Source organism: Panicum hallii, chromosome 7 (assembly GCF_002211085.1).
Source record: "Panicum hallii strain FIL2 chromosome 7, PHallii_v3.1, whole genome shotgun sequence".
NCBI classification, from domain to species: domain Eukaryota; kingdom Viridiplantae; phylum Streptophyta; class Magnoliopsida; order Poales; family Poaceae; genus Panicum; species Panicum hallii.
The window spans coordinates 44,175,438-44,199,580 of NC_038048.1; the positions used below are offsets into that span (position 1 = coordinate 44,175,438).

At 46.8% G+C, this 24,143-nt stretch overlaps 2 protein-coding genes and 1 pseudogene across 3 annotated transcripts; 2 read left to right on the plus strand and 1 right to left on the minus strand.

The window, feature by feature from the left end:
• Positions 1-223: 223 nt before the first annotated feature.
• On the plus strand, positions 224-5,469 carry LOC112898816 (gamma-aminobutyrate transaminase 1, mitochondrial). The gene is made up of 19 exons (XM_025967115.1): positions 224-508; positions 1,304-1,434; positions 1,563-1,647; positions 1,798-1,870; positions 1,965-2,062; positions 2,173-2,265; positions 2,689-2,762; positions 2,912-2,950; positions 3,065-3,153; positions 3,255-3,331; positions 3,422-3,496; positions 3,757-3,804; positions 3,876-3,959; positions 4,036-4,123; positions 4,231-4,309; positions 4,408-4,498; positions 4,594-4,672; positions 4,833-4,948; positions 5,031-5,469. Exons 1-19 carry the CDS (start codon positions 464-466, stop codon positions 5,103-5,105), a joined length of 1,539 nt encoding a protein of 512 aa, XP_025822900.1. The 5' UTR covers positions 224-463; the 3' UTR covers positions 5,106-5,469.
• Positions 5,470-9,289: 3,820 nt separating this feature from the next.
• On the plus strand, positions 9,290-18,341 carry LOC112899684 (myosin-14). Of its 2 annotated transcripts, none has more exons than XM_025968256.1 (9): positions 9,290-9,459; positions 10,477-10,573; positions 11,185-15,666; positions 15,796-16,020; positions 16,107-16,265; positions 16,621-16,779; positions 17,072-17,230; positions 17,465-17,611; positions 17,699-18,341. In XM_025968256.1, the coding sequence occupies exons 2-9, from the start codon at positions 10,502-10,504 to the stop codon at positions 17,915-17,917; spliced, it is 5,622 nt and encodes a 1,873-aa protein (XP_025824041.1). In that variant the 5' UTR covers positions 9,290-9,459; positions 10,477-10,501; the 3' UTR covers positions 17,918-18,341. The 2 variants fall into 2 exon arrangements, with proteins under 2 accessions (XP_025824041.1, XP_025824042.1); XM_025968257.1 differs by having other exon boundaries at positions 9,298-9,459; positions 10,477-10,555.
• A 59-nt stretch (positions 18,342-18,400) lies between these two features.
• On the minus strand, positions 18,401-20,419 carry LOC112899685 (annotated as a pseudogene).
• Between the last annotated feature and the right edge of the window lie 3,724 nt (positions 20,420-24,143).

The window sequence follows — 24,143 nt, forward strand, 5'->3', positions numbered from 1 at the left end:
TGATCACCCACCGATCCGGGATTGGAAACAATCGATTCTCGGATCACTAATTTACTCGCTACTAGTACCGATAAATCCGTTCAAACGTGGCCCGATTGAGACCCGACAGGTTTCACAGGGGAAAAAAACTTGATAAAAAGATCACATGAATCCTGACATGGACAAGATCGAGCAGTATTATATTTGTTGTGCTACGATTCCATGTAGGTATGCTTACCTCTGCAATTTTCCACCCTCCCCCTCCGTCGACCGTCGTCTGATTTGCCGTGACGAGAGTGGACAGTGGAGCAGGGGAGGAGGAGATTGCATAGACAAAATAGGGCACGTCTTCCTCCGCGAAGTGCGCCCTCCTCCTCGCTTTGGCCTGCGCCTACAAGTCTCCGTGACCCCTCGCTTCTCGCGCTCTTCCTTTCCTGGTTCCAACAACTCGTGAGGCCGCCGTCCGTCTCCGTCTCGGGGGAAGATGATGATTGCGCGGCGCCTGCTCCGATCAAATGCCTCCGCCCAGGTGACGTCTCTCTCTCTCTCTCTCTCTCTCTCTCTCTCTCTCTGGAGAAAGGCGGAATCTTTCTTGGTTACATCGGATACAATCGCAGCCACGGGCAGCTGGAGCCGCCTTCTCTTCGCCTGAGTTGGAAAGGAGACGGTGTTTTTGATAGGAATCTTGGCGTTTTCGCCGCTTCAGGAAAGTGGGGATTTTGTTTGGGTAGTAGAATTGGATAATTATGCTTTTTCATTAAAAGCTCTTCTGGGCGAGTTCCTTCTCGCGTACTCCTGGTTGACTACCCGGAGTACTTGGAGGTAGTATTGTAAAAGATACGACAAATTATACACATAGTACAGTTTGTATTTAGAATTCGCAACTGCATGGAGTTAGCAGTTGACTAATCGGGTTATACTTTACGAACTCCTGGTTTTGAAACTGTGGCCTGACTGCTGAGGGGGAAAATACCCAGCTTTTGGCAATTTTCGGGCGACAAAAGAAAAGGAGAAAAACAATGCTTCAAAGTATGTTTTTGCTCCCCTTAAATTTTCCAGTTTTCCCATATTATTTTGCTTACAAGTGATTGTACTGTATGGTTCTTTATATTACCTTTTTGCGTTCCTAGTGTAGTGCTATGTGATGCAAAGTTGATTGCCTTTCTTGCATTTGACTTTCATGTACAAACTGTGATGCTTTTTGTTCAATGCTGAACAAAGTGTTATGGCATGAATACTCGACCTTTGTCGTTCAGACTTCAGACACCTGCCAAGGTTTGCCATCGTCACAGCTCATGTGTTCCTCTTTCCTGCCCATTTACAGGCAAGCAGCTTGGTGAAATATGTAACCAGCACTGCAACTTTGCAAGGACAAGCAGAATGTTTGTCGGATGCATCAATCAGACATTTTAGTTCAGCGCCATCTGCCCAATCTGACTCAACTGAAGAAAATGGGTACGCAGTTCGTTTCTCTTTGCTGGAATTGTCACAAGTTGTATTCTATTACATGCATAGTGTTGTATGGAGAGTTGGGTTACTATGTAAATTACTGCCTGTACTGACTTGCAAAGTCATCTGTCCAGATTTAAGGGGCATGGCATGTTGGCACCGTTTACAGCTGGCTGGCAGAGCAATGACTTGCATCCACTGATTATCGAGAGATCTGAGGTTGTGACTCTGAGCTTTGACATTATTTTGATTTACATCCCTATTGAATTCTGGAAAATTAAGTTTAGAATGCTGACTATTCTATATACAAGCTTTTTCTCACATTGGTGGACTACATTTCTCAATCTAACATGTTACTTTTATATACAGGGTTCCTATGTTTATGACATAAATGGAAATAAGTACCTAGATTCTCTTGCAGGACTATGGTGTACAGCTTTAGGTATGTGCACATGATTCTGTGACGATGTGACACCATTTATTTCTGCACCTTTAGTAATGTCAGATCTGCTTCTATTACTTCATTATGTCTTTAGGTGGTAGCGAGCCTCGATTAGTCAAAGCAGCAACTGATCAATTAAACAAGTTACCCTTCTATCATTCCTTTTGGAACCGCACAACCAGACCTTCATTGGTATATTTTCTTGAGTCATTCATCAAATAGTAGTCTCCTCGTGTTTGAAATCAGTGTGGCTTTGAAGATCACTGTCCAACTGATGATTGGAGCTTTGCTACTGCTTTCAGGATCTTGCGCAGGAGATAATTAGCATGTTCACTGCACGGGAAATGGGAAAAGTGTTCTTCACAAATAGTGGTTCAGAAGCAAATGACTCTCAGGTGTAAATATCAATGGCACCTACCATTTTCTGCAATTTACAGTTCAAACGTTTCATGTCATCAATGGTCTTGCCATTACTGTTCTTTACTTTCACTTCAAATAACTGAAACTGCTTAAATAGTGACTGTTGCGTCAGCCTCTCATCTTTAAGTAATTAAACATAAAAACTAGAGGGAATTGTGGTATTTACACATCGCAAATGGAATATGTTTGTGCCCTCCCATTACTAGTAAATGGTTGTTGGTTCATCAATCATGGTTTTCTGAGATATGGCCATTGTGCCCCAAGTATTCTATGCAATATATCTAGCTCACTGACAGGCGCTTGAGGTTTTTTATTCTAGTATTTTGTTGTGTTTTTTCCTTCTCTCTGATGTACACATGATTTTGTTTCTCACATAGGCTGACACTTTTATTTTACAGGTCAAACTGGTATGGTATTATAACAATGCATTGGGGAGGCCAAACAAGAAGAAATTTATTGCGCGAACAAAAGCGTAAGCTTTGTACAATTATCAACTTTTGTTCTTGACAAAAGCATAAATGCCCATTCCAGATTTTTTTTAAAAAAAATAATTTGTTCAGTTCTATGAAAATCTGGAAGCTTTTGGGATTCCATTTTTACTGCTTGTTACACTTGTTGCAGATACCATGGGTCTACATTGATATCAGCGAGCTTAACTGGGTGAGTCCTGTCCTACAAAAATAAGCCAGTTTGCCTGCATACATCTTTAAAACATGTCTAACAACACTCATATATAGATCTTTAGTAGTTCTCTAATTGCCACTCTATCTTCAGTCTTCCTGCCCTGCACCAGAAGTTTGATCTGCCAGCACCTTTTGTTCTGCACACTGACTGCCCTCACTACTGGCGTTATCATCTTCCTGGTAATATGATTTAAAGCTCTGCTAGATGAATTCCATAAAGAAAGGTGCTGTATGAATTCAGCCCAGCATGTTTTGCTAATAAATTATTTGGTGAGGAACAGGTGAGACAGAAGAAGAATTTGCTACTAGACTTGCCACCAATTTAGAGAATCTTATTCTCAAAGAAGGACCAGAAACAGTAAAGTTCTTATAACCAACCTCGTGTTTGTATACTGTCAATAGTTCCAAAGCTTACTACCTTCCTTATGTGTTACCTTTGATTTATCAGATTGCTGCTTTCATTGCTGAACCTGTGATGGGTGCTGGTGGTGTCATCCCTCCTCCAAAGACATATTTTGACAAGGTTATCTACTATGAATCCTGATATCTCCTATATGAGCAAACTGAACTCTGGAAGTATAGTTGCTTTGTTCACCTGTCTCTCTTTGCCTCTTCCCTTTTTCTTCCTTCATTTCATTTTCTTTTGAGGGCCCTTCATTTCATTGTAGTGGTTCCAGAAAAACAGCATTGTTCATGAACTGCTAGAGTTGGCATATTAGCAAAGGACTTCAATTCTTGTTCTGATTGCTTATTGTATGTCATTTCTTTTGTTTCTATCAACAGGTTCAAGCAGTGGTCAAGAAGTATGACATTCTTTTCATAGCAGATGAGGTATTTAACACTTTCTGTGAAATCAAACAATGTCCGCAATGCATGTGTTGTTGACTCTTAATTCATTCCAGGTCATTACTGCATTTGGAAGGTTGGGAACCATGTTTGGATCTGATTATTATAACATCAAACCGGATCTTGTTTCACTAGCTAAGGTGAATTGTTCAGCACCACTGTATTCGTGATCAGTGCTTATAATGTAGAACGAGTCATGCCAATTTCATTTAACAGGCTCTTTCAAATGCCTATGTACCCATCGGAGCAACTCTCGTTAGCCCAGAGATATCAGATGTGATTCATTCCCAGAGCAATAAGCTTGGTAAGTTAATGCTGATTTATGTGAGCTCAACTATAGTGTTTCTGCATTGGCACGTGGTGAGTTTTCCTGAAATATCACATGTGGTGACATGTTTCCTTTTGTCGCAGGTTCATTTGCTCATGGATTTACATACTCCGGTCATCCAGTTGCCTGTGCTGTGGCCATAGAAGCTCTGAAAATTTATCGGTATGCTTCACCTTTTTGTAACATGACACAGTGTTCCTGCACCTATTTGAGTTATATATCTCTTGTTCCTAATGAATGCTTTGCAAAAATGGCATCAGCGAAAGGGATATTCCGGGCCATGTCAGGCAGATTGCTCCAAAGTTTCAGGATGGAATTAGGGCATTTGCAGACAGTCCAATTATAGGGGAGGTATGTATCTCTATTTCTGAATTGCCAAACATACCCAGAGGCCAGAGGCTCCTTTTCTTGTTCAAATACATGACTACAGTGCTCTGGTAGTGCAGATACGTGGCATAGGGATGATAATGGGAACCGAATTCACCAATAACAAGTCACCAACTGATCTATTCCCTGCTGAATGGGGTAAGTAAATGTAGCAGCTAGTACGCAGCGAAATATAATAGAGTTAGGCCTCACTAATCCTGTTCCAGGATGCTTAGAGAAGTCACCATCTTGGAACCAAAGCGTAACCTGAATCTGCCGGAAAGTAAAGTCTGTATATTGTCGGGTGATACTTTTTCAGGCGTTGGTGCGATCTTTGGGCAGGAGTGCCAGAAGCGCGGCATGCTGGTGAGGGTTGCCGGCGACGCTATCATGATGTCGCCGACACTGATCATGACACCTGGGGAAGTCGACGAGGTAAGATTAGTGGTTCACAGTGTCACCATTGTCCTCTCAAGTCTCGAGTATCCTGGTAACACCGATTGCTTTGCCTTTTCAGCTGGTGAGCATCTACGGGGAAGCCCTTAAGGCCACGGAGGCGAGGGTGGCGGAGCTGAAATCCAAGAGGAATTAGCCAAGGACGACGACGATGACGATAAACGCCAGGCAACGATGAGCACAGCTGATGTACAGAGGAATAAGTTCGAGGCTGGGAGATGGCAATAATGCACTGGAACGGGCACTGTTCTTGAAAGGGCAGCAACTGTGCAAGGTAGCAGCTGCTCCGTCACTGAGCAATGGTGGCCGGTAATATACAGGACATAGATGTTTTTAAACCTTATTGGTGAGAACAAATATCTCAAAAGTGTGCTGCCCTGTTATTCCTGAAGATAATGCATTTCATAATCCTTATTAATAGAGTACTCCGATGCATATCTTTGTAATGAAAAAAAAGGTGGTTACAAATAAAACGAAGGGGGTGCAGTTTAAACCTTGTCTGCAATTTTGTGCTATAGTTTGCATATACTAACTCAATTATGCTGAAAAGTGTCGGAAAATCCGGGTCATAGGCTCATCGCTGAATCCTGAAAGGGTAGCCGCTAGCCAGTCCAGTGTTGCTTTCGGCCCATTTTGAAGTGGGCCCATATGTAAGTGGCCCCCACGCACGAAGGCCCTGCCCGTTGCGGGATCCAGTCACCTCCCACGGGGGTAGCAGCACGCTCATGACGTCAAGCGAATCATCAGACACGGCACAGGGCGGGGAACTGTTCCGCGCAGTGCACGGGCTCTGTATTCCGCTGGCGGGCTGGGCCCAGGCGTCATTCATTGGGCGCGAAGACGTGCTTAGCTGGGCCAGGCAAGTACACATGGCGGGCCCGACGCGGGGTCCGCATCACAGCTGGAAAGCCCACCGGGCGGTGGCCGTGGGCCCTGAGAAGAGGTGTCGCCCACGTCAGCGTTGTTGGAAAGGGCTGACCCAATTTGTTTGACGGTTACTAGCCTCGCCTTTCGGTGCCTGGCCTGCTGCGGTTTTAGGACCAGCCGATCGCCGGACAGCTGAAAGGAACAGGCCAGCCGGCGACTCTTCACCAGCGAGTCAGCCACACACTATGCTCGACGGCGAGATGAGCGGCGCAACTTCGGCGAGGACGGCCCACAAATTCGAGGAATTTCACGTGACATGGTTCAAATCCTGCTCGAAAAGCTTCGGCGCAGCACCAAAGCTTCCGAATGCAATTGTTTCACCCAGAATTTGCCGGCCGGGAACTCGTTACCAAATCCGAATCCAAATTGTTGGAGGGGCTCTGAGAGAGGAGATGATGATGAAAGGAAGAAGAAAAGCGCATGGGCGGGTGAAGAATTTTCAGTACAAAACCTAGAACAATGGCTGACGGATTCAAAGTTGAAAAATGAAAGGTGTTTGCACACCATGACCGGTACCGGCGTCGACTTCGGATTTTGTCAAGCTCAGCGTACGTTGGGTTGAATGGTACAACAGAAATTTTGAACGAGTTTGGACAATTGGACGAGACAGAAGAGGCAGATTCAGAGTTTCAAACCACCAGACAGAAAAAGGGCCAACCTGGCTGAATGCGTGCTTTCCTGCACGTAAAGACGATGTCAGGAGGAGTCGAAAGTTAGACTAGCATATTATGATACTTCATTAGGACAAAGCGTGCTGACTTGGCCAGTGAGAAAGTGTGTGTGTTTACGGGCAGTAATCAGCGCGCAATGATGCTGCATCGGATGCTTCAGAACATCTGAACATGCTTGTCCACATGGACCGGGTCACCTGCGGCCGCAGCATTTACACACATGCCTTCAGGAATTTGCCAAATCTGCGTGGGATGCAAACCATTTTTCTGACCAGCAAGATCCGGGGTCGCCACAGCGTCGACGGGCAGGACAAGTGGTGTCGCAAGAGTTTCAGATCCGGAGGCCCGCAAGATTACAAGAGGACAACAGTAGCAGGGATTCTGTGAGCTGCAAAGCAAGTAAGCAACAGATTGGAGCAGGCATATGGTCGATCTCTTAAGTACTAGTGCACATGTGCAACACTGTCTGTCAGTTGTAGTAGTTCATTTCTTGGGACACTCCTTTCACCGTTCGAACCCCAACTTCCTTTTTTTAAAAAAATACAGAACTTGATTTCGTCTGCTAAAAAGAATTACAAATTTTGTGAAAAGGGATGCCGTGAGATATGGAATTATGATGTGAGCTAGAAACAAAAAGGTCTGAAGAAACTGCCCAAGCAATACAAGAAGAATCTATAATAAAGAAGCCTTTTAGACAACACAAAAATAAGACTAAACTAAGCTTCTCCATTTGCTTGCTGATTTCTTGAGCTGAGCTAGAGACAAGTACTTGCAGGCAGTGACAGCATCAGCATGCCGAAAGCTCCCCTGCCGCCGCGGTCGGTGTGGCCGGCGGATTATCCCCCGCCGTCCACTGCGCCGTGGGCCCGACGAGACCTACCCACAGAGACGCCAAAGCCAACGGCATCATGGAGCTTGTGGCTGAGCTCAACTGGTCTGTACCGGCCACGGAGACCACTATTTCCTCTCCTGCCAACCTTGCAAACTTCTTTAAACTTTGCGGTGGCCAGCCGTGCCTGCCATCCTAGCCGGATATATATATATATATATATATATATAGAAAAATAACTGTATTTGATTAAATATTTTGCGGTGGACCTTTATATATCTTGCTTGATGTAGACTCGAAGGTTATCGCCAAATAGCGTGATTAGATGTGATTATTGGCTTGTGTTAACTTTATATTTGTCTGGTGAAGTGGTCTTTCTTGGCAGACCAAGTCAGAGAATCTAATTTACCCTAAACCCTAGTACTTCTTAACTTAGATAAAAAAAATTCCAAATTTTTACCTTTTGTATAAACACACCAGCATGGAGGTAAAGCCTTTGATAGCATGAGACAATTTCTTATGCGAATTCGCCCATACCAGAAGGCCCATGCATATTCATTTTAGTCGCATATCGATTATTGGATTCATCCAATGATTTCTGATTAATTTTGGTTGTGGTCACTGAAAATTGCGGTTAGAGATAGATAGGAGCATTGATCATGCTGATGGAGGCAGTGAGGGCACACCTGAAAATGATTGCAGTTCCTTGTTTGCGGATGAACAGAGAGGTAGGCTTGCAAGGTAATCCAGACTCTAAACTAAAGACGTGCACGATGAGAGCACCTTTTGGCGTGCATTATCGACGCATCATTTTCTCGCAAGCAAAGTGATCGAACTAATTAATACAATTATAAAAATCTTGAATGAGAACGCGTCCTCCAAAAGGGAAAGGTGTTAAGTGGGATACGTGAAAACGACTTGATGTGGGAGCATTTTTTCTTTGTCATTTTGGGTGCCCCCAATATTGCTGTTTTTCTTTACATCGTTTTAAATTTTGCTGGACCCATTTTTGTGAAAAAGAAAAATGCTAGACCCATGCATGAGTATACAGCCATGCAAGGGCCGCTTGGTTGCTGGCCACAACCAGCCGCACCATACTTGTGGCGGCGTCAGAAAAATACGCAGCTGTTTATTGTTTGTTGGTTCATAGAACGAGGCAGCCACATCTTTTTTATGCAGCAGCTAGTGTATTTTTTTCGCCACAGCTGTGGCGCCGATTTTTGATGCCGCAGTTGCGGTGGCGCCACAGATACGGCTGTGGCCGGCAACCAAGCAGGTCCGCAGCGCGCAAGTTCAAAATGGGAGAAAGAAATGGATCCCAAACCAATCGATCACCACTCCGATTGATATAAGGTCTAAACTGTTTATCGAGCATCGACGATGCTGTTGAAAACGTTTAATCTTGCGAAATTTGTTATACAGTATTTTTTTTATGCTTGTAAAAGAAATTCTTGCAATGCCAGATCTGTGTTGAATGAATCCACGTCACCTCAAATAGTATTACTACTACTACTACCAACAAAATAAAATTCATCAACCACGTAAAATAGTTTCGATATACGTCCGGCCGTCAGGGGGTTGTCGCTGCAAAAGTCCTCGGGAATTACTGCCGCCGCCCCGCCCCCAGCATCCGCAGCGTGTCGCGCCCAGGGGTAATTCGGTATTTTGACCACGCCGCCAGACGTCCCTCACCCGCTTACATGCGGGGCCCCAACCGCGCGGGCCCCACCTGCAGGGGCTGTTGTTATTGAGAGAGGTGGGCGCACGGGCCGGTGAGCCCAGCAGCCGCGCTGGCCTGCAGGCGGGCCCCACCCGCCGGACCCGGCCAGCTCAGCGGCACGTATCCAGCCGCATACACCGCGCACCACCAGCATATAAACCCTCCCACGAAGAAAAAACCCCCACACAAAAATAAAAAGATTCTCTCCCTCTCCATTTTCACTTTCTCGATTTCTAGGGGTGGGGCTAGTTCTGGTTTTCGATCGCTGCTTGCTTGCAACCGACGAGGGGAGGGAAGCAAAGCGGAGAAGCAAGGAGGATCGCACCCCACCGGCCAATCCAAGGTGACCTTCCGTTTCTTCTGATTAGAAAGTCTGTTTACCTGTTTCAGAAAGGTTCGATAGTTTCGATCCTTTTCCGTTCATTTCTTTTGAGCCCGGTTCGTCCCTGTTCGCGATTGTCCACCGACGGCCCAGTGATTTAGTTCGGAAGTGTTGGCGTTGCTTGCGGTCGCTGCCATTTTGATCTGGTTTGGTCTGGTTTTGGAGTCGCCATGGCACCTTGTGGGTGCTCTTCGGCTTCTCCGGTTCGTGGAGCAGGACCTGCTGCTACGGGTTGCTGTTCTTCTCTTCGTTTGCCTCTTGCTTCCCTGCTTGCTTTCTTTTTCTGTTGCTCCGATCGGCGATCTTTGCCGTCCGGCGGGGGTGGCGGCGGCGGGCGGCGGGTTTCTTTGTGCGGAGCCGGTGGTGGTCTGCTCGCTCCGATCGGATCGCTCCTTTTGACTTTGCAGGCGCTGCAGATGGCATGTCTCCGAGCGGGGTAGGCCGCCAGCGATCGTGGGGGGTTTGGTGAGCGCGGGCTGTCGTCTTTGTCTTTTGGCTTTGCTTTTTTCCTGGCGGGTTGCTGAGTTGTGTGTTGCTATCGGTCCTTGCGTTTAGCAGCTGCAATCTTGTTCTTCAAGAGTCGGTGAGCTCAGATCAATTCCAAGTTTCGGTATTTCCTTTTGCGCCTCTTGTGTTATTCGATGCCATATGCATGCGACCTTTTCCACTTGTTCCGTGGGCTCCTTTGCATGATTGCGATTCAATTGATATCGGATCAACTTCCGTGCAGTTGGTAAGGTTTTGGTGGAAGAAGGAATCCTCTAATTCTTTCTTGGTACCAGAATGTTTTACTTTACTGTAGACATTGGATTCTAGCGCTACCTTTTTCCCTGTATTCTTCATCGTCCAGTCTGTAAAAGAAGCCCGTTTTTTTATGTCGTTGGACTTTCGAGTGTCTGCTTTCAATTGTAGCCTTGCTTGTTTTATCTATGATTCGATTCAGGGATTGATGCTAATGTTTCTTTCTGTGATCTGCAGGGACGAATAGCTAAAGTAGTGCAGTATGGAAGCCAAAGAGGGGCCCGATGTAAGTGCTCCAGAGATGACTGATCTTAAGGTGCCTGATAAGACGCCCGTAAGGAAACATATCCCTGCTGATGGTTGTTGAGATCATTCTGTCCGCTATTAATGCCCATTGAGCAACAAAAATCTTGTTATTGGTTTCTTACGATGTTTTATTGATTGATGTCTGTTGTAATAGTTTGTTTACCATATCTAATTGATGAGTAAAGTTTAGCTTCCAATACTGTCAACACATTTCCTTGGGGCGCCAAAAAGTGTTCTCGCTGAACTCATTTCTTTCCATATGCGGTGTTTGTCATGTTAACTGGTATCCTTGTTACATTTGATTCTGTACATACATAATACGAAATCTGACGGCGCTGTGTATTGAACATTGCATTGCAGTTTTCAGGATTGCTTTGGTGAGGTTATATTAGAAAATCAAATGCAGTTTTCTGTTTCAGGCCATAAATATTTGCACCCGTTGCTTAATAAGGTTACAGAACTGGGGTGGGGGTACAAATACACCAGCAAAGCTAAAATTTTGGGTTGAGATTAGTGAAACTTGGCACACTGTTACCATCGAAATTTTCTCGAACGTTGCTATCCAATTTTTGGTATTCCTTTTCTTTTGAAAACTGAAGTTCCAAACAGAACTGAATTTTGACAATGCCACATTCACAGGCACAAGATGATGAAAAAGAAAACCTACTGAATGGTAATGCCAATCTGCAAGTGAAGGAAGCACACAATGATGAAGATGATGGAACAGGATCTGATGGGTTTGAGCTGATAGATGTGAAGGAAAATTTTGGTTCAACAAAAATGGAGGAAGAAACGGCAGCTCCAAGTACAAAGGTTGATACACCTCCTGTTCAAAAGGAAAGTGATACACAGGAAGAAAAAACGGCAACCCATGAAGAACAATCAGTTGCAGAAAACACGAGACATCTAGACTCCTCCATGTTGAACCAACAAACAGAACAATTGGGCGAGCTGACAAGGCGTATTGAAGAGCTTGAATCTGAAAAAGGCAAACTGGTCAAGGACTTGACAGAAGCAGAAAATAAGCAGAGCCTGCACTACAGTTCTCTACAAGAAGCTCAAAGCTCTCTGGCTATGAAAGATAAGGAGTTGGCTGAAGCAACAAAGTCCCTGAAGGAGCAGGGTTCTGATCTCGAAAGCTCGAAAAAGAGGATTCAAGAAATTGAAGCTGAATTAGATTCATCAGCAGATAAGCTCCGCAAACTTGAAGAGCTGAAGGATGAAAGAAGCTTGCATGCTGCACAGGAGGCAAAGAGGGCCTCAGAACTTGATAAGATGCTGGAACAGGCACAGTCGAATATGAAAGAAATGGAAAAACACATTAGCAGCCTTCAAGAGGATATAAAGGGACATCAAGATAAGGCCACAGACCATCAGAAAATAGAAGAATCACTGAGAAGCACAATCTCAGAACTCAAGGTGGTACAAGAGGCACTGGAGCTGTCAAAGTCACAAGTTGCTGATTTGGAACAGAAACTTGCCTCTCAGGATGCTGACATCAGTAAACTAACTGAAGAGTTGAATCTCCATTGTTCGTCTGAAGAATCTCTTAAAGAGAAGACTATTAAACTAGAGAATGAACTTACTACAGCACATGAAGAGCTACAAGCAAAGCTTTTGAGTTTGCAGGAATTGGAGACAAAACTTGATGAGCAGGCAAAAGACAGACAAACAAGTGAAGCTGCACTAGAGAAGCAAAATGAGCAGATAGTCATCTTGCAGACTCAGCTCGACAAATTGAAGGATGAAAACAATACTATCCAAGGGTCTCTTGTTGATCTTAACTCAAAACTTTCAGAAAAAGACTCCATGCTGCATCAGGCTGAAGATAATCTTGCTAAAGCACAGTTGGCCCTCTCAGAAACACTGACACAAAAAGAAGAATTGGAGCTGAATCTGAACTCTCTCAGTGAGCAGCATGGTGAGTCCAAAGCGTTTGGAGAACATGCAAACCAGAAGATTTTCGAGCTTGAAGCACAAATCCAGGCAATGCATGCAGCTGAAGAGGCACTCAAGTCACAGCTAAAAGAAGCTGACGCAAGTGTGGAAGCTGCTGAGAAGAAAAGTTCAGACCTTGAGAAACAACTCAGTGAGATTGAAAATAAATTAGTTTCATCAAGTGAAGAAGTAGAGTTGATGAAAGAACGTATTCAACAAGAAGTGGCTGTATCAGCAGAAAAAGGAATGCAGCTTGAAGAAGCAGTGGCCAGTCTAGAGGGATACAAAGAAAAAATCAATGAGTTACAATCGTCCCTAGATTCCTCAGTATCTAAAAATCAGCTACTTGAACAGCAAGTCAAGGAGCTGACCGATAAATGCTCAGAGCATCAAGAACAAGCTCATTCAGTTCGGCAAAGGAGCCTTGAGCTGGAAGATTTGCTTCACACATCAAAGACTGATGCTGAAGGTGCATACTCCCGGACACAGGAGCTGGAGCAGGAGCTGAACAGCACATATGAAAAGCTCAAGGGCGTTGATAAAGAACTCGAGCAATACAGAAGCAAAGCTTCACAACTTTCCGATGATCTAGAAGCTTATCAGACAAAAGCAGCTAGTCTTGAAGCTGTGGTGGAAGAAGCAAGCAAGAAAGAGAAGGAGCTTATGGAGTCATTGAGCCAAATAACTGAAGAAAAGAAGAAAATTGAAGAACTAACGGCAGAGTATGAAGCTAAACTTCAAGCAAATTTGAAGGAAAAGCAATCTTTTGGAGAGAGTTTGCAGAGCCAAGAATTGAAGGTGCTGGATCTACAACAAGAGCTGGTGAAGTTGAGAGAAGAAAAAGAACACCATGAAAACACCATTGCTGATCTGAACCTGCAGCTCTCCACTAAGAATGACATGTACAGTCAACTGGAGTCCCAGTTAAACGAGGCTGGTGATGATCATAGCAAAACAAGATCACTTCTCTCAGAAGCACAATTACACAAAGAAGAACTTGAGCTAAATGTAAAATCTCTTAATGACCTGCACACTGCATCGAAAACAGCTGCCGAATCCGCAATGCAGAGGGTTTCAGAGCTTGAAACTCAAATTCAGGAATTAGCTGCTTCGGAACAGAACCTGAAGCTGCAGCTTAGTGAGTTAGAGTCAAAGTTAGCATCTGCTGAGAAGACGGGCATGGATCTTGAGCAAGACCTTAAAGCTGCTACAATAGAGTGCAGTAATTGCCATGTGAAGATTGATGAGCTTTCTGGGGAGCTTGAAGCATACAAGGAGAAATCAACTAACCTCGAGACTTCATTAGCACAAGCACAGCAAACAGAGGCTGAGTTGTCAGAGAAGTTGGCTCAAGTTAATGAAGAAAAGGAGAAGTTTGAAGAACTGTCAAAGAAAGCAACCATAAAGCATTTGGAAGCAGAGAAGCAGGCCCAAACTTTACAGGGTGAATTAGAATCTGCCCACGGTAAAATGGAAGAGGTGGAAAATGAACTGCGGTCTCTGGGTACTAGAGAAAGCTCAGTGCTTGAGAAGCTTAAATCTGCAGAAGAGCAGCTGGAGCACAAAGGGAGGGCACTGGAACACGCCACTTCCAAGAAAATTGACTTGGAAACTCTGTATCAGTCTTTACTTGAAGATTCAGAGATGAAGCTCCAACAATCAGCAGACAACTTAGCTCAGAAGGACACAGAGTGCCAGCAACTGTCTGAAAAGCTGAAGTTGGCTGAGGAACAAGCAGCATCTTATCAATCAAGAGCAACTGCAGCCACTGAAGAGGCGGAATCTATGAAGGTGGAGCTCGAAGCCTTTGAATCAGAGATTTCAACTCATGAGGCCACCATTGAAGAACTCAAGACCAAGGTCTCTGATGCTGAGTCAAAGGCGGAGCAGGCGTTAGCTGAGCTTGCAATGCTTAGTGGAACAAATCAGGCCCTGAAAGAGGAACTTGATTCTAAGCGGGCAATGCTTCATGAAGTTCAGGAACAGCTTAATTCTACTCGGGCTGAAAAGGAAGAAGTTGCTGCTAAGCTAGCTGAGCATGAAAAGACAGTAGAACATTTGACTGAGGTGCACAGTAGAGGTATAGAGCTCCAATCTGCAGCTGAATCACGGAATGCAGAACTCGAAGCTCAATTGCGTGAAGCTCTTGAGGCAGCAGAGCAAAAAGAGACTGAGGTGAAAAACTTGAAAGAAAAACTGGTTGCCCTCGAGTCTGAGATCGAAAGTTTGACACATGTAAATGAAGCCTTAAAACAGGAGATCAATGCTAAGCTGGTGATGGTTGATGAGCTGCAGGAGAAGTGTAGTTCTATAAATTCTGAGAAAGAAGAAGTTGCAGAGAAGTTGGCTGTTCATGAGAGGAAAATAGAACATTTGACAGAAGAGCATTCCAGAGTCTTGGAGCTCCGATCTGTAGCTGAATCGAAGAATGCAAAAATTGAGAGTCAACTGCGTGAAGTTCTTCAAAAGGTAGCACAAAAGGAAGATGAAGTTACAGACTTGACGCAGAAGCTGGCTTTACTCGAAGCTGAGAATGAAAAGCTGGCTATTACGAACAAGACACTGAAAGAGGAAGTGGATGCTAGGATGGCCATGTTTGATGAGCTACAGGAACGGTTTAACTCTACTCATGCTGAGAAGGAAGAAGCTGCAGAGAAGCTAACTGTTCATGAGAGGACAATCTCACACCTGACAGAGGTGCACACACGTAGCTTGGAGCTCCATTCTGCAGCTGAATCAAAGAATGAAGAAATTGAAGCGCAGTTCCGTGAAGCTCTTGAGACGATAGCACAGAAAGAAGGTGAAGTTAAAGAATTGAGTGAGAAGCTGGATGCCCTTGAAATTGAGTTGGGATATTACGAAGAGCAGGCAACTGAAGCTGCTGCCACTGAAGAAAATCACAAGGTTAAATTTGATGAAGCTTTGCAGAAGATAAAGATCCTGGAGGAACAGCTTGAGGAGACACAAAGCAAGGTTGAGCATTTCCTTATGGAGAAGGAAAGCTTGGCTCAAGCAAATAGTAGTTTGAATGTGGAGTTGGAAGTACATCAGAACAAGTTGAACGAATTACAACTTGCACTTGCTGCTGCAGTAGCAGAAAAGGAGGGGGCATCTGAAGAGATTCATTCGCTGCGTAAAACGCTAGATGGAATGATCGAACGCAAAGCAGAATTAGAAATCCAGGTAGTCGAATGCTTAATTGTTACTTCTGCTTAATTTTGTAGGTTCAATATATGTCCCTATACTATACCATTACATAGCAGTAGAAAATAAAGTTTGTTTTTCTGTTAGCTAAAGTTGAACAATTTTCAGGTATCTTCTACCATGGAAGAGCACGATGAACTGAAGAGCAAATACCAAAATGCACTGGAAGAGAAGCAGATATTGAATGATAAGTATGAAACTACAAAGAAAGAGCTTGAGGAAGCAATAGCCAAGTTGGAGGAGAAAATGAATGTAGACAAGTCAGAAAAAGAGTTGCACATCTCAAAACTGGAGCGACAGATTACATTATCCGAGATAAAGTACATGGAGGAGGTATGCGTCACTGTTTATCTCAAGACTATTTGGGGTTTTGACCTGGAAATGATGTCTCATCTGTATAATGTTTACAACATTTTCAGATAAAGACCATGCAGGTGGAAACAACTGAAAAGGATGAAGCACTAACAGCCAGGATGCAGGAACATGCAAACTTACAGCATGAGAAAGATGAGTTGGAACAACAGTTGCTGGAAATAAGAAAGGAACTGGATGGTGCCTACCGTACCATAGCAAATCAGGTAAACTGGTGTTACTAAAACAAATTCCAATATAATGTTGTTCTTATTTTCAAACCTTATTGCTAAGTAACTTTGGGGTTGCCAAATATATTGCGTCCTACTTGTTTAGAGACGAAACTTATGTCTCGGGTTTGCTTATTTATCTCTTTTAGTTATTGAGAAATCGTAAATCTGCCTTACTTTAATCTAAAATTGGAACAAAGGGACACCCTCCTCTTTGTACTGCGTTGTGCTCAACTCTCTTGACATGACTGAAGTTGTCAACTCAAGGGGTTAATAATATTTAAACACTGACATATCTCTCTTCCAAAATTGTCTGAGCCAATCTTGGCATGAAAAATCTTTGTTTTTGCAGGAAGAACAAGCTTCAGTGAGAGAGATAAAGTGGGATGCATATAGGAAGTATTCAGAGGATCAATTGGAAGCTGAGCAGCAGCGTGCTGCGGAGCTTGAACTGCAAGTATCAGCTCTTAAACAACAGCTCCAAGAAGCTGAGATCCATTACAAGCAAAAGGTGGGTTTCTCTGAGTTTTCATTTTATGATATATGCTAATTCACGTGTTGGGCCTGAGAGAGGGCGTTATAACTCTTCAGCTTTTTAAGCCTCCTGCACCTGAGTCTTTAAGTCTGTTATGGCTATAGATTCTGAGGAAAAATAGACATGTTTTTGGAGCTCCATGTTTTTGTGGCAACTAGATCACAATACTAAAAGCTAGTGTACTCTATTACATGATGTTTTACTTGGATACTTTAGTATTTATGATATTTGTGGACTTTTTATAAATGGATATTTTTACTTTTGACAGGAAGAACAGGTTTCTTTAAGGGCGGTTCAATGGGAAGCAGATAAAAGTCATTCACTGGATGAGCTGGAAGCTCAGCGTCAGTATGCCAACGACTTGGAGAAACAGATCGAAGCTCTTACACAGAAGCTACAATCAGTCGACGCACACTACAAGCAGAAGGTAAACATTATCCTTGCAGCATTATTTAATTGTAAAGGGACCATCATCATACATAAGGTCAGGAAATATTATAATAGCATGATGGAGCTTAATTTTGCGGTACCCATACTTCTAGGTTCTGACTAATAGAGGACGTCCCTTTTTTATTGGAATTTAACAACTTGCTAAGATAGCATGAAGCATTAGCTAGGTCGCAACTTTTTGTTCTTTCATTGAATCGTCTGAGCTTTCCAGGTCACAGAAGAGAGGGATAAGCTTGCTGAGGTCACCACAGAGTTCAACAAATTGACACAAAAAGTAAGCAAGAGTGTTGAATTGGAGAAGAAGGTACAGGACCTTGAACAGAAGCTGAAGGTAGCTTACTCTAAATCTGAGGAACAGGTAAGCAGAGACATGCTGATGAAATCTATTGGTTACCTTATCTCTGGTCATTTGTTAATAGCAACTAATCACATGATCTCTTTGCAGGCAAAGGATTCTGTCCAGTTGAGATCCCGGGAATTCACCATGGATTCATCAACAATTTCAAGCAAACAACATGACAGATCTTTGGCTAATGACACGACCTCACCAAACCCAAGCCAGAAAGAAGTGCAAGAACCTTCTGGGATCATGGCCTTCAAGTTCATCCTGGGAGTTGCCCTGCTGTCCATACTCATCGGCGTGTTTCTCGGAAAACGGTACTAGTGCTCAGTTTGTGAAAGTCTGTTGATGGCCATGGGAAATTCCACTGTCAACTTTGCTTTCAGCGAAACTCAGGTTATAAATTTGTAGCTGAAAGGGCTTAGTCAGCAGAAGTTTGAAAGAATTGGTGGCCTTGATGGGGATGGATCGACGACTTTTAGGGAGAAGTCGGAGATCTTGGAAGTCTTTCTATTTTCTCCTGTTGTTGAGTTTTGCTCTAATTTTCATTTTCTGGTAAACAGGGGTTGGAATTTGATTTTTGTTCATTCCTACCCTCTGCATGCAAAAGGCCAACTGCGTGCAACTGGTTTTGCCGTCACCAAGTTTTCATGTACATTTCTTCTATGTAAAGATCAGAAGTCCAGGGACTCAAACCATGAAGCCTTTGCTACTATGCTCATATACATGGAGAGTTCAAGTTCTGCTATCATGTACAAATTCAACCGCTCCAATGCTTTTTGATGTATGGATGTACAATTGAATTTCTTGAGCAAGAAAACGTCACATTTATAAGGTGTCATAATGTTTCTTGAAATTACATGAAATTGCTGACGATTCAAGTTCTTGGAATGAATCAACTATACGTACAATGGTTGGAGTATACTTCAGCGGATGCCGGCATAGTCAGCTGGTCCGTAGGGTTGCAGCCACTCGGCCAGGATCCCCTTCTTCCTCCGCGGATTGTAGCCCATGTCCCGACAGAGCTCGTCGTTGTACCAGGTATTGGCGGCGCTGATGCACGGGCCCTCGCCGTCGACGACGCCGTGCCTCTTTGACGTACTCGCCCCACTCCGCCACGCTCCTCTCCATCCGCGCGACGCCGGGCAGCCGGAAGGCGCCGTCGAGGAGGTGCGCCACCCACTTGGCCATCATCTCGTAGACGTATATGCTCGACGGGTTGTCCGAGTAGCCGATGACCGCCATCTGCGGGATCCGCGGGTGCACGCACTGCCTGCACGGAGAATCTGTCGGCGGCGAACTCGAGGATCATCGACGGCGAAAGTAAATGAGCGACGTGATTACGTGTCCTGACCTGTACAGAGGAGCCGGGTTGTCCGGACCGCCCGCCACCATCTCCCTGAACCTCGGCGAGGCGAAGATCCCCCTCAGCTTGTCGGCGCCGCGGAAGCCGGTGGCGAGCACGACGACGTTCGCCTCGACGCGCTCCCCGGCGTCGTCCTCGCCCAGCACCAGCCCGTCCGCGCAGAAGCCCACGGACCTGGCCCTCTTGATCACGACGCTGCCCTCCGCCACCCTGTCGTAGAACCTGTCCGGCAGGACGCCGAGCCGGCACGCCGAGACGGTCCACGCGAAGCTCCAGTCCGGTACCATCCCGTGCTTCCGCATCGGGATGTGCGCCTTGAAGTAGGCCTCGGTCAGCTTCGAGAGCAGCCATCTCTGCATACGGAACGGCGCGGCGAGGCGTGCGCACTCCGATTAGCTGTGTTCTGGTAGGTGCGAAGGATCGGGAGCACGAACGCACCAGAGGAGAGAGCAGCATGGCGAGGGTGGTCAGCGCGAGCCCCTCGCCGGGCTTGTGAGGCACCATCAGCTCGGCCAGCCGGCTCATGAAGAGGCGCCCGATGCTGACGCCCCACACGAACCCGCCGTTCACCATCCACCCCGGGCTCCGGCAGACCATGGTGCACGGGAACCTGGCGCCGTTCGCGTCGGCGCACTCCGCGACCGTGTCGTAGGCCGACTTGCCGGAGCCCACCACGGCGACGCGCTTGCCTCTGATCAGCTCGGCGGCGGCGGCGGCCATGCGCGAGTAGTTCATGGAGTGGAGCACCTGTCCCCGGAACACCTCGGGGCCTCGGTTCGGGGGGAACGTCGGGGTGTTCGCCACTCCGCTGAACATCCCGAGGCACAGTATCAGGAAGTCAAACCTGTAAATCTGCACAAAAAATTTGCAGTGTTGCTGTACTCAATTTTGACTTTCTGAAACTGCGTACAATGAATGCTCTGCAAATTAGACTAGCTGCATTGCCTGATGCTTAATTACCTGGGTAGCCTCCGATCCACGGTGCTGCACGGTGAGCAGCCACTCGCCGGTGCCGTCGCCGAAGGCCTCGCCGTTGCCCGCCCACCGCTCCCACGCGGCGACCTGCTCCTCCGGCGCCCCGGCGTACTCGGCGCGGAGCACCTTGCTGCCGAACCGGACGCACTCCAGGACGCCGAAGCGGCGCGCGTAGGCGGCGAGGTACTCCACCACCTGGTCGTGCCGCGGGAACACCTCGGTGGACACGCCCGGCGGCCAGGGGAAGTCCGAGAACCGGTAGCTGGGCGCCGGCGTCTGCAGCCGCGTGGAGGCCAGCGTGTGCCTCCACACGCCGCCGAGGCCCTCGTCGGCCTCGAAGACCACAGGCCGGAAGCCCTTGGCGAGCGCGTGCTTGCACGCCGCCAGGCCGCTCACGCCGGCGCCGACGATGGCCACGCGCTTCGTCGTCGGGTCCATTGATGCAGAGGTGCACTGCAGCTTTCGGTTCCTTTTTTTTCCAAAGACAGGACGGTGGGTGCGCAGTAGAATATGTAAGTGTCACAAGCCACATCCCACCTACTCCTTTGAATGTCAGAAACTTAAACATTACGGAAATAGATTTTATGTTAAAAGTTTTACTAATTAACTGCTCCCTTCGTGCCACCAAGAATGCTCTTTTAATTTTATCCTAAGTGAAACCATACTCATTTGGACAAAATTATGTAAAAACATACCAATCCTTATGATAACAAATAATTACCATTATATTCAACATGAAATATATTTTCACAGTATATCTATTTGGTGTTCTGATACTCTTCTTTATAAATTTGATTGCTCAAACTTGAGATAGTTTTGACTTAAGAAAAAAATTAGATTTTATATTCTTAAAATAACTTAAAACAAAGAGCGTGCATGTGAAGGTGCAAGACTATCGTACCGTTCAATACGCAGATCCAAAACGTGCAGCTCAGATCGTTGACCGGAAAGAATGTCAAAAAACGTGCACCGGCTACCTCCTTTAAAAGAAAATCAACTATTTTCAGGGTTCGTCTGCTAATTTTCCAAATTTTTGGACCATGTACTGTTGGCCCCCTTCCAGACGACCGTTTCCTTCCTGTGGCCCAACTAAGCCGGCCCATCTTCCTCCCCGCCTTCTCCTCTCTCTCGCGCGCGCGCCCGCCGTGCGAAGGCCCTATACGACACGACAGGCCGGGCCAAGCCTGCCTCCGCGCTTCCGCTCTTCTATTTCTCCGTGCGCGAGAGCCCACCTGCCGAGTCCGCCACTAGTGCTTCATCTGAAATTTCAGCGACCAACAAATGCACCTCCCACATTTTATCGCAAAAGCCGTGCGTCAATAGCTGCAGGTGAGCCCCATGCTGCTACTGTTCTTCTTCCACTTCGTGATACCCACCGGATTCGGGGAGAGGAGGTGGGGATGGGGCAGGGAGAGAAATCCATCACCGCCGGACATAGATATAGAAGGAGGAGGGGGGAGGGGAGGGGGGCAAGGAGGCCAGACGGCGGTGGCGGGTTGAGGAGCAGCGCCGTGGCGGTGGCGGTTGAGGAGCAGGGCGGCAAGGTCGGCCGCTGGCGGTCAGGAAGATAATCGGTGGGCCAGGGCGCCAGACCGGGGGGGGGGGGGGAGGGGTGGGGTGGTTGGGGGACTTTCAGGACGGTTGCTCGGCGGCGGTGGGGGCGAGCTGCAGGTGGGCCTTCCGCGACCCTCGCTACCTTGAAGTTGCCTGGACTGGAACACATCCGTTCAGCACGCATTCTGAGTTCCGATTCTGAACTCCGCCCTTCATGTGGCTCTGAACCCGTCCGATGCCATCTCATTACTCGAAACTATACAAGAGCAGTGGCGTTAAGTTTGTTTGTAAACAGAAAACGAAGAAATAATCCTGTGCGATGCATGCTTGTGTGGTTTCATGCATGCATGATGATGCAAATGATGGTCGGGACCCTACCGCCTTTCCGATCCGTTACGGGCTCACTGGATCAGCATCCACTTGCTGTCGGGGACAATGCTGGCGTTGCAAGTTGCATTCAAGATCGAGGTTACAGAAGTTCTCTACTTACACTGTTACAGAGCGACGTGATCCTGCGGCAGATCTGCAGCACTAGTAAAGGCCATTAGCTTCCTTCCACGGATCTTATCCCCTGGCCTGCGGGATTTAATGTTAATCCACGCTGGTCTTCGCGGTAGGGTTCCGCTGTCCCGTTCGCTGATCTCGCAGCCTCTCCGGGGACGGATCGTGGATCGACGCGATGCCTTATCCCCGACCACTCTGCATGCACCCATCGAACGAGTGGCATAGGGCACAGCCGTAACCACCATGCCATGTCCTCCTCCGTCATCAGCGATTCAGCACTGACTGAATCCCCGTATGTATAACCGGAGCCAAAAGCTTGCGCCGAGAACAATGTCAAAACGATACGAGAGCTTTCCACTTGATGAGCAGACACTAGAACACTAGATCGATCCCCGGAAGAACTTTCTTGAGAGCGGGAAAAAAAAGGGTACTACTGAATGACTGAAAGTGATGGAAAGGAAAAGAAAGGCAGGATTGGATGCCATTCTTTCTTTATAGCCTATAGCGAGCTAGAGCTAGCTGCCTATCTGGATCTGCGAGACGAGACGAGATGCCCTAGCAGGCATATGCTTGGCGATATGGAGTAGGCACGCCACCCCTACGACCTACGAGCATGGTCTGATAGGCGGCGGCGGCGGCGGCCTCGCTCGGATCGGCAAGCAGAACGGCATGGGTCGGGTTGCGCAGCACATTCTTCCGAGTTCCTTCCAAAGACCCGCCTCCAGAACTCGCATTGCATTTGAGCCTTCAGGTTCTTCAGGAAAAAAAAGATGATGTCGCCCACATCCCTGGAGATCCCTGATGATCCAGCGTGCCCTTTTTCACCGCGTGTAATTTCCTCTCACCACCGCGTGAAAATCTGGAATCTCCCTGGCGAGTTTACGGCGGGGTCGTCGTCAACCCTGGAGGCTTGGAACTTGAAGAAAGAGGCCGGAGGGTACTCAGGTACTGTTCCCGGATACCCGTGGTACTTGCCTTGCCGCTGCCCCGAGAGAGACAGAGAAACAGAGGCGCAGCAGCAGCAATGGTACGACGATGCTGAGGGAGGGCTACCGGCCAGTTTGGTGGGCTGGTCCCGCCGCCGCGTGTGGGCCGTGGCTTATCCTCCCGGCCCGTACCCAGTAGTTTACTGTACGAGAGAGAGCTCAAGTACGCGCGCGCACGGGGGCCGGGGCGCCTCCACCACCGTACCGTATGCATACGGGGATTCCAGAAGCGATCCGGTTCGTCCGTTTCGGATCCGACGCCTGCCCCGCGATGGGAGCACCACCACCGAGAGGCACTGCTCGAGGATGCTCTCCCGCCGGCATGGCGCCAAGCCGTGGTCCCGACCGGCGTCCATGATGAGAGAGATTGTGTGCCGCGCGGTTTTTTTGAAAAGTTATGTGCAGCACGGTCAAAGGTGTCGGGGTGAGGCCAAGCAGGCAGGCTGTGGTCTCCCCGGCCTGAAACCCTATCCTCCTCTCTGGCAGTGCACGCACGCCGTGGCAGGGACGATATCATATAATAAGCGACACGCGGTGCAAAGCTAAGCACACCCGGCCAAGGCTCCCCCTGCCTCCTCCTGCTCTGGGCTTGGTCCCGGTTTTCACGGGGTTACTATTTGGATAAGCAGCGGAGGATGAATTAAATTTAAGGTACACAAATTTGAGCATGTATTATCTATTAGAATATATAAAAATAAGGTAGATAGATAAATATATAGTGTATTTATCAAAAAATAAGATATGACAATGGCCATACCTTGCCTATTTGGATCATTTATGGAATGCTCCTAGATCTCCTAAGCTTGATTTCTCGTTCCTAGTCTCTCATGACTCATGAGTTGTGATCGCTAAAAAACTTAAGCTTGGTAATTCTGCAAGTATACAAGCCTCTTGCTCAATGTCATCGATCCACCAAAACCATCCGATCATTGTTGGGAATCGCCACCCTCAAGAAGGTCTTGCCGAAGGATATGTCGAAGGTTTCGTGGAACCTTCGGACAATCTAAAATCGTCACATGGTTTCTTGATCTGTCTCGCAGGACGGGCCCTTTCAGGCATGGTCGAAGGTTCGCGCCTGGCTGGACGCGCAAAGGTTACATCACGACCTTTGCGTGAGGGTGGACCAACTGCGTAGACCTATGGCAAACGCGTCGGAGGTAAAGGA

Coding starts and splice junctions, on each gene's coding strand:
- LOC112898816 (XM_025967115.1), top strand. CDS start 464: ATGATGATTGCGCGGCGCCTGCTCCGATCAAATGCCTCCGCCCAG. Junction 2,763..2,911: donor TTTATTGCGCGAACAAAAGC/GTAAGCTTTGTA, acceptor CACTTGTTGCAG/ATACCATGGGTCTACATTGA. Junction 3,497..3,756: donor CAAAGACATATTTTGACAAG/GTTATCTACTAT, acceptor TTCTATCAACAG/GTTCAAGCAGTGGTCAAGAA.
- LOC112899684 (XM_025968256.1), top strand. CDS start 10,502: ATGGAAGCCAAAGAGGGGCCCGATGTAAGTGCTCCAGAGATGACTGAT. Junction 16,021..16,106: donor AGATAAAGTACATGGAGGAG/GTATGCGTCACT, acceptor CAACATTTTCAG/ATAAAGACCATGCAGGTGGA. Junction 17,231..17,464: donor ACGCACACTACAAGCAGAAG/GTAAACATTATC, acceptor TGAGCTTTCCAG/GTCACAGAAGAGAGGGATAA.